The sequence below is a fragment of the Fundulus heteroclitus genome, chromosome 21, assembly GCF_011125445.2.
Source record: "Fundulus heteroclitus isolate FHET01 chromosome 21, MU-UCD_Fhet_4.1, whole genome shotgun sequence".
Taxonomy (NCBI): domain Eukaryota; kingdom Metazoa; phylum Chordata; class Actinopteri; order Cyprinodontiformes; family Fundulidae; genus Fundulus; species Fundulus heteroclitus.
This window is the reverse complement of record NC_046381.1, coordinates 22,554,938-22,567,153: the sequence shown is the minus strand read 5'-3', so window position 1 is coordinate 22,567,153 and position 12,216 is coordinate 22,554,938. Positions and strand designations below refer to the sequence as shown.

The following is a 12,216-nucleotide window of genomic DNA, read 5'->3' as shown; positions in this document are numbered from 1 at the left end:
TAATTTAACCAGAAGTGTTTTAGCTGCTGAACCGTAAACTATACAACCAAAGTCCATGTTAGATCTTATCCTACCTGTGTAAATCTGTTTTAGTGATTACCTATCTGCTCCCCAGTCACTGCCAAACAAAGCATCTCAAAATATTTAAGATTTTCTTACTTTTATCCACAACCTTTTGAATATGTATATTCCATTTTATTTTTTTCATCAAACCAATGTCCTAGAAATTTTATACACTTTACTTAATCTAATTTTTGGTTATATAGTTTTAATTATATTTCCTTATTTATTTTCTTCTGATTAAATATCATTACTTTTGGTTTTTTTTCAACTGAAAACCTAAATCCCCATTGCAACTCCCATTTCTCTATTTCAATAATAACCTCTTGTAATTTCATTACAATGAAATCTACATTTTTCCCTCTTTTCCAAACAGCGCCATCATCTGCAAAAAGTGAACATCTCATTTCTTATGCAATATCTTTAAATACATTATTTATCATATTTGAAAACAGTAACGGACTTATAATACTCCCCTGCAGAGTTCCATTTTTTACTATCAATTGTCCTGAGATCACCTCACCAATTCTAACTTGTATCTTCCTATTTGTTAAAACGTCTTTAATCCATTTAAATACTTTCCCTTTAATACCCAACGTGTATAATTTAATTAATAATCCCTCAACCCACTTCATATGATATGCTTTTTCTATATAAAAAAATACTGCCTCTACATTTTCTTTATTTACTTCTGCTCTTCTAATTTCATGCTCTAGACATAGCGTTGGATCATTAGTTCCCCTTCCTTTTCGAAAACCACTTTAATATTTTATTATTTAAGCAATATAATAGTCTATTATTAATATTTTTTTCCATTATTTTACATAGATTTGATGTTAAAGCTATTGGTTTGTAATTTTCTAGGTTAGAGTTACCTTTTCCTGGTTTAGCTATTGGTACTATAATTGATTTGTTCCAGTTCAACTGTAATTTCCCCTCCTCCCAAATTTTACTATATAATTGCATTATTATATCTTTACATTTTTCACTGAATTGTCTTATCATTCTATACCAAATTTGATCTTTACCTGGTGCTGTATTTTTTGTCTTCCTAAATGCATAATTCAATTTGGCTTTTGTAAACTCAACATTCAACAAATTATTTGTTTCTTCAACACTCTCTAATAGATCTTTATATTTAAGTTTTTGTATTTTCTACCTTTTCTTCCCTCTTCACATGTTTTTTGAACTGTGAATTTTACTAAATATTCTTGCCAATATTTCAACTTTATCCACATCTTTTATTATATTTATATTATCTATTTTAATATAGGATATTCAAACTCTCTCTTTATGCCATTCATTCTTTTAATTATTTTCCACATTTTTTCTATTTTGGTTTTTTCCCCTATTGTGCTACAAAAATGTATCCAATATTCCCAATTTGCATTCTTAATAGTTCTCCTTACCATTGTTTGCTTTCTTTTATGATCAATTAAATTCATATAAATTGGGTTACCTTTTACTACCTTAAATGCTTTATTTCCTAACTTTATTACTTCTATACATTCATTTGTCCACCATGGTACCATTTCTTTATCATTTTTATACCCTGCTTTCTTTATATAATTATCTGCTGCATACATGATTATCCTACAAATTTTTAAATTTCCATTATTTATATCCATTCTCATATCTACTTTTCCTAAATTTATTTGACTTAAGTATCTAAATTGAATCCAGTCTGCCTTATAAAAATTTTGTCTTTTATTGACCTTTATATTATTTGAATATAATTCTACTTTTATTGTTATGGAATAATGATCACTACCTATTGTTGAATTTTTATCAATGGAACCGCTCACATATACCAGCTAAAACATTTGAGACAATTGTTAAATCAATAACCGACTCCGTCCCTGTTCTTACATTGGTTCTAGTTCCGCTCCCATCATTAATTCATACAAGATTTTTCCTTTCCATTAATTCTTCTATAACTCGTCCAGTTTTTTAATTACATTTCCCCAAGGGTTGGGAAATTAGACAGGAATCTCTCATCTGTTTGTATATACCTTTTATTTATAGAATGGCCTGTTGAAAATTATTTATAAGCATGTCAATGTTCACCCATGTTCACCCATTTCAAAATCTATCTTTTGGAAGGAGCTCAAGATATTTGAAGTTGGTAGAAGTATGTGACAATCTACCAGGGGAATAAGTAATTTTGCCCTTAACTATAGGCATGTACATATTTTGGTTCAGCCCTGATCAAAGCCCTGCTAAAATTGTAACATTCCATGTCAACATGTCCAGCTGAGATGTACTATTAACACAGAAATGTATCTGGTTGACTAAAGCGAGACAATTGAAGTGGTTGTCCTTATAAAAATAACTATTAATTTCTATTAATTAACTATTAAAAATAATTATTAATTTAACTATTAAAAATAGTCCTTAGGATCTAATAATGGGCCTCTCTGACAGGATGCGCTTTCCGCTGGCCTTGCCGTGGGGTTCAGTGCAGCACTTGCCCCGTGCTGCATAGGTGCGCAGGTCAATTGTTTTGTTGTCAGCAGCAAATATGTCACTGTCCCATGTAAGGAGCTAACGCTAGTACTAGCCCTGGTAGTTAGGAGATAAAGAGCAGCAAGGAAAAAGAAGGTATGGGGGCACAAATGCTCAGGTCAATGGATCAGCTTGAAGAGTTGAAACTTATTAAAGAGCTCCATTTCTACAATGATACAATCTCAAACTTGCATCTTACAGTTCAGGGAATTCTCCCCATTTTGCTTCCTGTTCTTTTCAGCTGATGGCCAGATGGTACAGTTTATATTGGCCGCGTGTGTCTTAATCACTGCACGTAGCAGTCAAAGTTGAACATAGTTGCAAATAGTCATCAGCCAAAATTTATATCTGCTTATCCTTAAATTAACATAGGGGTCTGGAACCTATCTCAGCAGATTACAACCTGGACAGTTTTCTGAACCATTCCAAAATACTTTCAAAAGCAATACGGCTTTCCCCAGTCTTTTCAATCTAAACGAATATATAATTAATTTAATTAAAGTTGCATGAAAACTAGCCATCTCACTTTTTCATTTCATTTATGTTTCAGGTTGGCAAGGAAATGGCTACAGCTGTCAAGATGTGGACGAATGTTTGACAAATAATGGTGGCTGTTCCACTACTCCATTGGTTCAGTGCCTGAATACTATGGGTTCATTCCACTGTGGCCCTTGCCCTCCTGGTATAACTGAACATAAGTTGTTGCCGTCGTAGTATCAGACCTACAGATGTACAGAATAATCAGATTTTTATTGCAATCACAGCCAGAAGTACTAATATTATCAGTAATAAATGCACCAATGTTGTACAAACGTGATATGAAGTTAATCTTCCCCTTATGATGTTAATGTTGCATGTGTGCAGGTTATGAGGGAGATGGGAGAACATGCACACAAAGTAATATCTGCTCTTCCAACAATGGAGGATGTTATCCTTCCGCTACTTGCTCCTCCAACCCAGGTAAAACAAGCATCTCAAATTTTAGAACAAAGCCTTTCTCAAGCAGTTAGGATAGAACACCGATACACTGACTAAAAAGATTTAAATATTGTTCAGCATCCATTTTGTTTGAGAATATATATGATCATGCTGTCCAAAGTCACTTATATATTAATTGTATTATATAAATTGATTCTTGTACAAAATTTATTATCAAGAATAGAATCACCGAAAGTTTACTGGACCTGCATGTTCTTTTCTCTTTCATTCTTAAACATGTACCAGGTTCAGCATTCCCTGTATGTACATGCCCGCAAGGGTACACTGGCAATGGTTACGGTCCAACTGGTTGCACCCAGACAAGCAACATCTGTCAGACAAACAATCCCTGTGTCAATGGACAGTGTACGGTAAGTGTGTAGGACTGCACCCCTGTCTTTCAGCTGTTCTGACTGGGCTCTGTTATTATGGAAATCTTTAAGCAGGATAGCATTGCAAGGTTCTTAAAATAAATTCTGAATTGTTATGCTGCCATCTCCTGGCACACCAGTCTTTTGCAGGTTTACAACAAAAAAAAAAGTTCAAACTGTAATTGCTTACCTCCTTAAATTCAATTCCTGTACATATCTTCATCCTGAGAACATCTAGGGTTAAAAGCAGAGGAACACATGATCTATCTTGAAAGGCTGAACAGATTCAAAGTGTTTTTATCATTATTATCATTATTATTATTATTAGTACTACTACTACTACTACTACTACTACTACCTCTACTACTACTACTACTAATAATAATAATAATAACTTCTACACTAAATTTCATTAGCCGCATCAAAATGTCTGACATCTGACAGGTGCTTTATCCAGGTTGTAAGTGTTTATGAGCGGAACCAGAGGCTTGTGCTCGGTCTCGTGCACAAACCTGTCCATACCTTGTAAGTTTTTCCCAAAGCGCTTGCATGTCCCAATACTTGTGAGACATTAGTTTTCTATCTGGGAGTACCTGCTCTCAGTCTCCGTTAGTGTCCATGAACAAAAAGCGACTGGTCCATCATTGTGCTCTTGGTACAGTGCTTCTCCTAGACCATAACTGCTTTCATCTACGCTTACCACACTTGGCTTTGTCATGTCGTAATAGACCAGTACAGATGCTGTTGTTAACATGCCTTTCACCTTTTTTAAAGGCCTCCTTTTGAGCTGCTACCCATGTCCACGCTTTCCAGGCTCCTCAGTAGACTGTATGTGAGGTGCATGACTGTGGAGAGGTCAAATAGAAAACTTTCCAAGTAATTTATCATTCACATACTTTCAGTAATGTTTATTGGGCTGGAAAGGTCTGAGATGGCTCTAACTTTCAGTGTCTGGGTTTATGCCGTCCTTGTTGATGGTGAGTCAAAAGAATTGAATCTCAGATTTCCTCAACTGACATTTGTCCCTGTTTAGTTTTAGTCCTAAAGCTTTGATTGATTTCATCACAGCTTGAAAGTTCTGGTTATGGTCTTCCTCATCATTTCCATAGACCACAATGTCATCCATGACCACGACTGTGCCTGTATGGTCTCTCAGAAGTGAGCTCATTTTCTGGGGCGAAAGTAATGCCAAAAAGACGACAGAAACAGACGTGTCCTATCAGTGTAATAAATTAATAAATTAACTGGTGTAATAAAGTAAGTTTTGTGCTTTCCTCATCAAGTGGGATCTGTAAAAACCCACTTGAAGCATCTGCTGTAGAGAAGACAATTGCACCTTACAGTTTTGTTGCAATGTCCTCTAGTGTGGGCATAATAAACCTCTGTTTTGACAGCCTTATTTAATTTGGTTAGATTCACACAGATCCCAGATTTTTTTATTGCTGGCACCTTAGGAGCACACCAGTCTGTGGCTTCCTTTACTGCTTTGACAATGCCAAGAGACTGCATTCTTTTTAGATCTTGCTCCACAGAATTAGAAATTGGATGCATCGTTTTTACAGGTTCACAACATAAAAGTCCAATGTCACTGAATACACCATTGTATGACTGTAGTCCATTTACTCTGCACAATAGTTCCATTTTGATCACAGTTTTCCATCCAAGCAGCTTTGCAGTGAAAGGGCCTGACATGACATAAATCTAAACGTAAAAACTTTTCTCTTTGTCTTTCACAGTGTGTCATAAACCAGCCTTTACACTTGAGTTGTACTTCTGGTCTTGTGAATGTTGATTTGGTTTTCACCAGAAGACAGCTGTTGTGCAATCGAGCCATAAGGAATTAAATCAGACTAAGGTTTAAAGCTACTGAAATGTGAGACTTTTACAGGCCCTCAGAGGACTGTTCTCACAGCAGGGGGTCACTGTATAAAAGCCCCTAGCCACGGACAAATGCTCTCTTTTGCCCACTGCTTAGCAGCATTGGGGAGAACACTCTCATCTCTTTGCCTGTGGGCCCTCGTGAAGAGTGGTTCACAGAGAATACTGGGTCTGACTGGGTTTGGACACCCACGAATACCACTGTCATGGTCATTAATCCATTTAAGTTTAATTCAACTTATATAGCGCAAATTCACATGTCATTACAAGGCACTTTAAAAAGTTAAATTCAATCACATCATCCAGACAGATTGGTAAAAAAGTACACTATCAAAGGAAACCCAGCAGATTGCATGAAGTTTTGACAAGTAGCATTCACTCCTCCTGAAAGATCGTAGGACCTCAGGGGACAGTCGTCTGCATTGTTGATGTCTTTGCAGCAATCCGTCATCCTTAGCATGCATGATCTGACAGTGGCGAGGAAAACTCACCTTTAACGGGGAGGAAAGACCCCCAACAGAGACTTCATTCTAATTTTAGGTTTTGCACATTGCTTTGAAATGCCCAGTTTTATGGCATTTGCAGCAGTGTTTACCTACAGCTGGACATGCACTACACTTGTGTTGTCTCCCACATTTTGTGCACATTTTTTTTCCTTGCGTCACATTTTTGCAATGTTCATTGTCTCTGTTTCTAGCATATCTTTTATCATACTGCCTGGGCTGTTTGTACTTTTGAGCATCAACATTGCCCACCTCAATATTTGTTCCTTGTGCATTGGCATTTTGTGCTTTAATGAAATTTGATTGACCTGCAACGTTTATTGTTTGTTCCAATGTCAAGTTCATTTCAAAGTTGTAACTTTTGCGACACCTCTCCATCTGCGAGACTGTCTGCAATACATGCCCTTACCTGTTTATCTTTAGTTGTTCTGAAATCGCAGTGCTCTGCAAGCCTATAAAGCTCTCTGACAAACGCCTCCATGCTCTCCCCATGAAGCTGTGTTTGTCAATGGAAAAAGGCATGTTCCATGGAACAAAATTATCATCAACCTTCTTCAAAAGTTTCTCAAAGTAGTTGGGAATATCATCTGGAAATATCAAGGTGCTAAAGATCGGTTCTGACTCTTTCCCCATTGCGTATAACAACATATTTACTTGTACATCATTGTCTTCTTGATTCAGCTAGGTTGCTATCCGAAAGCCGGAGAAGCACTGCCTCCACATCGGCCAAATGAAAGGCTTGGTGAAGTCTAATGATTCAGAATGCTGAAACTTTGCCCTCTTTGTTTCTTCAAACTTTTCTGCAAGCAAAAAGAGCCATTTCGGACACCATATAATGAACTCACTGATTCATGGTAATAGATTTAGCTGTTTCATTATCAAGTTGGCTTAAGGCAGAACAGTGATTATCTAACGTCCAGGCAACCACACTTTATGACTGCTGTGAATCCTGCTTCTTTCATGAAGTAGCAGCGTTAAGCTATGAGAGAGCCTACAGCACCTCACAGTGGAGCTTATAATAATGCATTAATCACATTACAACACATTCTGTATTTTTATTTTCTACCCCATAATACTTAGATACATTGTTGCACATGGCTATCCTCTTGACTGCAGCTGGCACTTTCCAACATAAGACAGGGACAATCTGATGTTTTCATATTGAGGGGTGATACAAACAATTTAATGGGGGACCAACTCTAAAAGATTTAAGAATAAAGAAATAATTAAATGCTCAATAAATAAAAAAGCATACCGTTAAATGAACAAAAATACAAATAAATAAGTGTCAGGGTGCAGTTCTTCCTGCTGCACCATGGACAGTTCCAGAGCCTTCCATTACTTTCTCTCCCCTGCTTCACTCCATGCTGGATCAGTTTCACCTGCTGCAATAATCAAGTCTGGACTCATTCCACCTGTCCAACCTCCTACATAAACTCCTCTCATTTCTGCTTTCGCCACTGGTTCGTCAACGTCCTTCCCATGTCTGCTCATGCCTCACGTCTCCCAGCGTCCTTCGTCTCACATTGTGTGCCCCCGTCTCCAGCCATCCCTGTGTCTGCCTACCAGCCTTCCCTCGTCTTTGCCTTCCTGCCTGCGTTCCCTCAAGTCCGCCAGCTTCAGCTCCACTACGTCCTTCTGCTCCAGCCACCTTCAACATCACTCCGCTGCCATCTGGTACCGTCTGCTGGTTTCCTTTTCCACCAATCATCACCTTCAATAAAACTCTGAAACGAAGCTCTGTGTGTGGCTGAATTTGGGCTCAGTAACTAGTACCTGACAATAAGTAGGCAACAATTAAATTGTTATGCCAGAAGCTGATTGAATATGATTATTATTAATTATAATTTGGTATTAAAAGTTTAATACTAAGTCATTCAACTCAGATATTAGCTATACAAAATATGATTCAAATGGTGGTGATGCTAGAGCCATAAGCTTGTAATGATTTATACTACTAATGCATTTATTAATTAGCTGTTGTGAACCCAGTTGTGCTGAAACAAATGATCTGATCGGATTCTGACCGATCAGATTTATCCAGCAACGGTGATGACTCAACTTATAACTGCAATTAGAGTTTAAACCGTTACCCTTTTTATCACCAATCCAATGAAAATGTCTCTGTGTTAATATCGGATGTTAACTCCAAGAGGAGGGTAGCTCTGAATTCTGAATAACCATGCAACTGTGAATTGGAATGAACACAAACAATTACTATTCCACAGTTGTTGTTTTTATTGAACCAAAGGCAATTCCCTGTTAACGTAACGTACAGTAATTCTCTGATTCAACAACCTTGGAACACTACTCGCTACTAAACTGAACATGCAAAATATATGTGGAAATAAAAGTCAAAAATGGATTAAAATGAGAGGTAGCAGATCTTAGTTCAACTCACAGTTGTTTAAACATCACATTCAAGACATTGGCATTTGATATTGCAGCATTGAGAGGCAGAAAACCGCTTTGAGAATCCAGACGGACGCCTCAAGGTTTTTACAACAGCTATAGTTTAGCTACGTGACACCCTCCCAAGATGGCGACTATGATGACGTAGGACCTACAACCTTGCATGGTGCGTGAGGGGAGGCCCTGATGATGCAGTCAGCGCTTACACTAAAGTGGGGCGGTGCCTCGGCCAGAGGGGGAGCGGCTGACTGAGGAGTTTAAAGAAAGACCGCAAACTGAGTTCTAAACAAAGAGATTGAACCCGCTGATAAGAGGAGAAAGCAAAAAGAGAGAGAGAAAGGAAAAATCAGCTCTCGGCGAAGCCACTTATAAAGCACAAATCAACACCGCCAAAATCACTTTCAAAATGCATGCACATACAAACAGAAAATATTCAGCAAATAAAAACAACTCCGTCTTGGAGTAACAAGCATTAACCTAAATTCCTAACACCTGCCCAGGCACAGCTATATCACCATAAGGTGAAAAGATAAATAAAAAGGGGAATCTTTCTTTACTCTGACGTTGATTCAGGAGTTAAGTCCCAGTTCCGAATCTGCGGGTGTCCTGAAAGCGTCTTGACGAACGCAGGAGAGTGCAGACAGCGGGAACGTGATAAGAAAGTTCCTTTGTCTCTCTCTCTCCGGGCTTTCAGACGCTTTGTCCGGCCAAAACAAAAGCGTGGTCCTTTTTACAATCACTGGGATATATAATGTATGGAGATAAATTCCTGCCAAAACGTTGCACACACAAAAAAAGTTTTGCACACAAATAAAACTTGTTTTGCACACAAAAAGATATGTTTCACACAAAAAAATTGTTCCGCAAACTGTTCGCCAACCTTGCACTCAAAATAGCTTTTCTAAGTTTTCCTCCAGTACAAAACGGTCTATGCTCGCACAAAACAGCCTCTTGTCACACAAAACAGCCTCTTCTCGAGTGTGAAACAATCCCACCCCGCTGCGGTAAATTTGTGCCAAAAGTCACGTGATGCATTGAGTTGTTCAGACTTCCCGACAGCAGGGGGCGCACCCGAAAGAAACTGAAACGCGCCGGTTTGGCTGAGGAAGAAAGACGTGATATTACAGCTAACAGCATCAGCACCCCACAGGTAACTTTCAAAACTTTCCCGGTGAAAAAGTGATAGCTCACTATGCAGATAGATTATGTAAGATTTCAGTTAAAGGCCCTGTTTAGAATTATCTCTGATCTAAAAATGCTGTGTAACGGACTTTTGAAAAATAACGTATTTAAACCATGATTTGATCTTTAACTCTCCTTTCAGAATTCAACGTCTTTGGAGAGACATGTGGTGCGCAGGAACTAACATATACAACAATGTGCTGCACTCAGGAGAGGACAACAGTTTGCTTGACCTGTCAAACATCTTAGATAACTTCTGTTGTCACTATTTATTTGTCCCAAGACTACAACTACGTTTTCACACCATCAGCAGTGGCTGGGATGACCATTCACTGAGGGGAATCTAACACTCAGTCAGTTATGGGAGATGGGAAGCATCCAGCATACTGTCGTAGAACCAGAAATCACAGAGGTAAGAAGAATTTTTTTGTGCTTGCTATTATACAGTTTCTCACATTAATGCGTATATTTCAAACCAGAAATTAAATTTTCTGATCATTTATCTGATCACTCCAATACAACAAAACATTGAATACATCAGAGGGGTGGCATTGAAACTGTTTTCTTTGAATTGTGTTTATTATTAAAATAATTAATGGATTTTGGAGTCTTTTTTTTTCAATCCTTAGCTCCATGAATTAAATTATAATTATAAGTTGTAGCAACAGAATCATGGCCTCTTTTTGATTCTCTATATATCTCCATCTTTCTTGCAGGGACTCTGCCTGCCCCATATTGACTGGGACAACAGTGGACTGCTTGATGACCCCACACTGTGGGGTCACTATTCCTGAAACTGGCGATGTGTTGAGCCCCGAACAACTGGTAGCACTGAGGGCAGCCATGGATGCACTGGGGCATTCTGAATCACACGGCTCATATAAATATATATATATATATATATATATATATATATATATATATATATATATATATATATATATATACTGGGTGCGATTTGCTGGGGGGGGGCTGGGGTGGGGGGATTTACACCCTCTCTGTTTTTGACATCCCCCCCCTCTGGTCATTAATGTTTTGTCACTCGGGGGGATACATTCCTCCCCCCCTCTGGTCTGAATTTAAAAATTTAAATTAGGGCTGTCAGTTTTAATGCGTAAGACTACAACACCGACATTTTTTTTGTCGCAGTTAATTGCGCGTCAAAACACACACACCGTTCCCTAATGTTTTTTTCCCCGCCGCGCTCTCCGGACTGTTTTTCTTTTACCCTCGGCGCTTTCCGTAGTTTCAAGAGTGCTAGAGACTGTAGCAAAACAGACCAGCGCTCACTGTTGCACAGACTGTTTATTTCATGCGACTTTGGGCTTGTTTTTTTCTAAAGGCGCTTGTAAATGTCATAAGTCACGGGTTGCGGTTTTTTGGTCACGTTTATGAAAGTGAAATCGCTTATTTGGGCTCTAAAATAAGTGATGACCAGCGGTTATTAAGAGACCTGCGTGCACTAGACACGTTGTATCCAGCTGAAATATCCCTCCGCCATAGAAGCCGACGGTAGTAAAGGCAGACAGAGCAACTATGCAATTTCCGTGCAATAACCGGTGAAAGTAGATTACTTGGTGCAGATCACCATTTTGAGCAGACATTGGTTCTGAAGATGAGTTTTTAACATGCTGATAACATTGCAGAAACCCAACCCATAAACCGTACTTTAATGCTTATTAATTTGTTTTCTCTGTATTTGACAAACTAAGGATGAATTACATTGCCAAACGAAAGACCTGGAGTTACTAAACAGTTGCTAAACAGTCTCTTTCAGGGTACTAAGCTCCTGCCCAGTTGCAAGCAAAGTGTAGGACTGGAATGACCTGGAAATTTAAAACCTTTTTCCAGGCTTAAACTGTATGAATATGGATATAAACAGCAAGCAAAAAATATTGTTGTTGGTGTGAAAGCTCAGAATTGGATGTGTGTGAGAGAGAGTGAAAAAACGAACAATAAAACTTAGAACTTTATTGAAATGTAAAATTTTTATTAATGCCTAATACCATGTCTATCTTTGCTTAAGAGGCAAAAAAATATATCGGTATGTTATTTATTTACAAATTTATTTACACATTGTGTAAACATCAGGGTGGCATGATAAGTCATTTAGCCATCATAGTCCAGAGTTTAACATTTGGCACTAGGATGTCTTCATTCCAATTCTCAAAAGTGCTTGAAAAATAATAAAATAAAAATATTTTTTGTACAAGTATGTATTTTATTAGTGTCATTTATTGCAAAATTGCATATTAAAATGCCCAAACAGGCTATTACACTTTCAGAAATAAAAGAATAAAACATGCAATTGATTTGCAATTAATTTT

At 37.8% G+C, this 12,216-nt stretch overlaps 1 protein-coding gene across 1 annotated transcript in view; it reads left to right on the top strand.

The window, feature by feature from the left end:
• The window catches only part of cubn (cubilin (intrinsic factor-cobalamin receptor)), a 350,345-nt gene that overhangs the window by 51,219 nt on the left and 286,910 nt on the right, over window positions 1-12,216 (top strand). Inside the window, exons 9-11 of the mRNA XM_036125467.1 lie at window positions 3,116-3,247; window positions 3,430-3,525; window positions 3,790-3,914. Coding sequence (XP_035981360.1) covers window positions 3,116-3,247; window positions 3,430-3,525; window positions 3,790-3,914 — 353 coding nt within the window. The remainder of the gene's footprint in view (window positions 1-3,115; window positions 3,248-3,429; window positions 3,526-3,789; window positions 3,915-12,216) is intronic.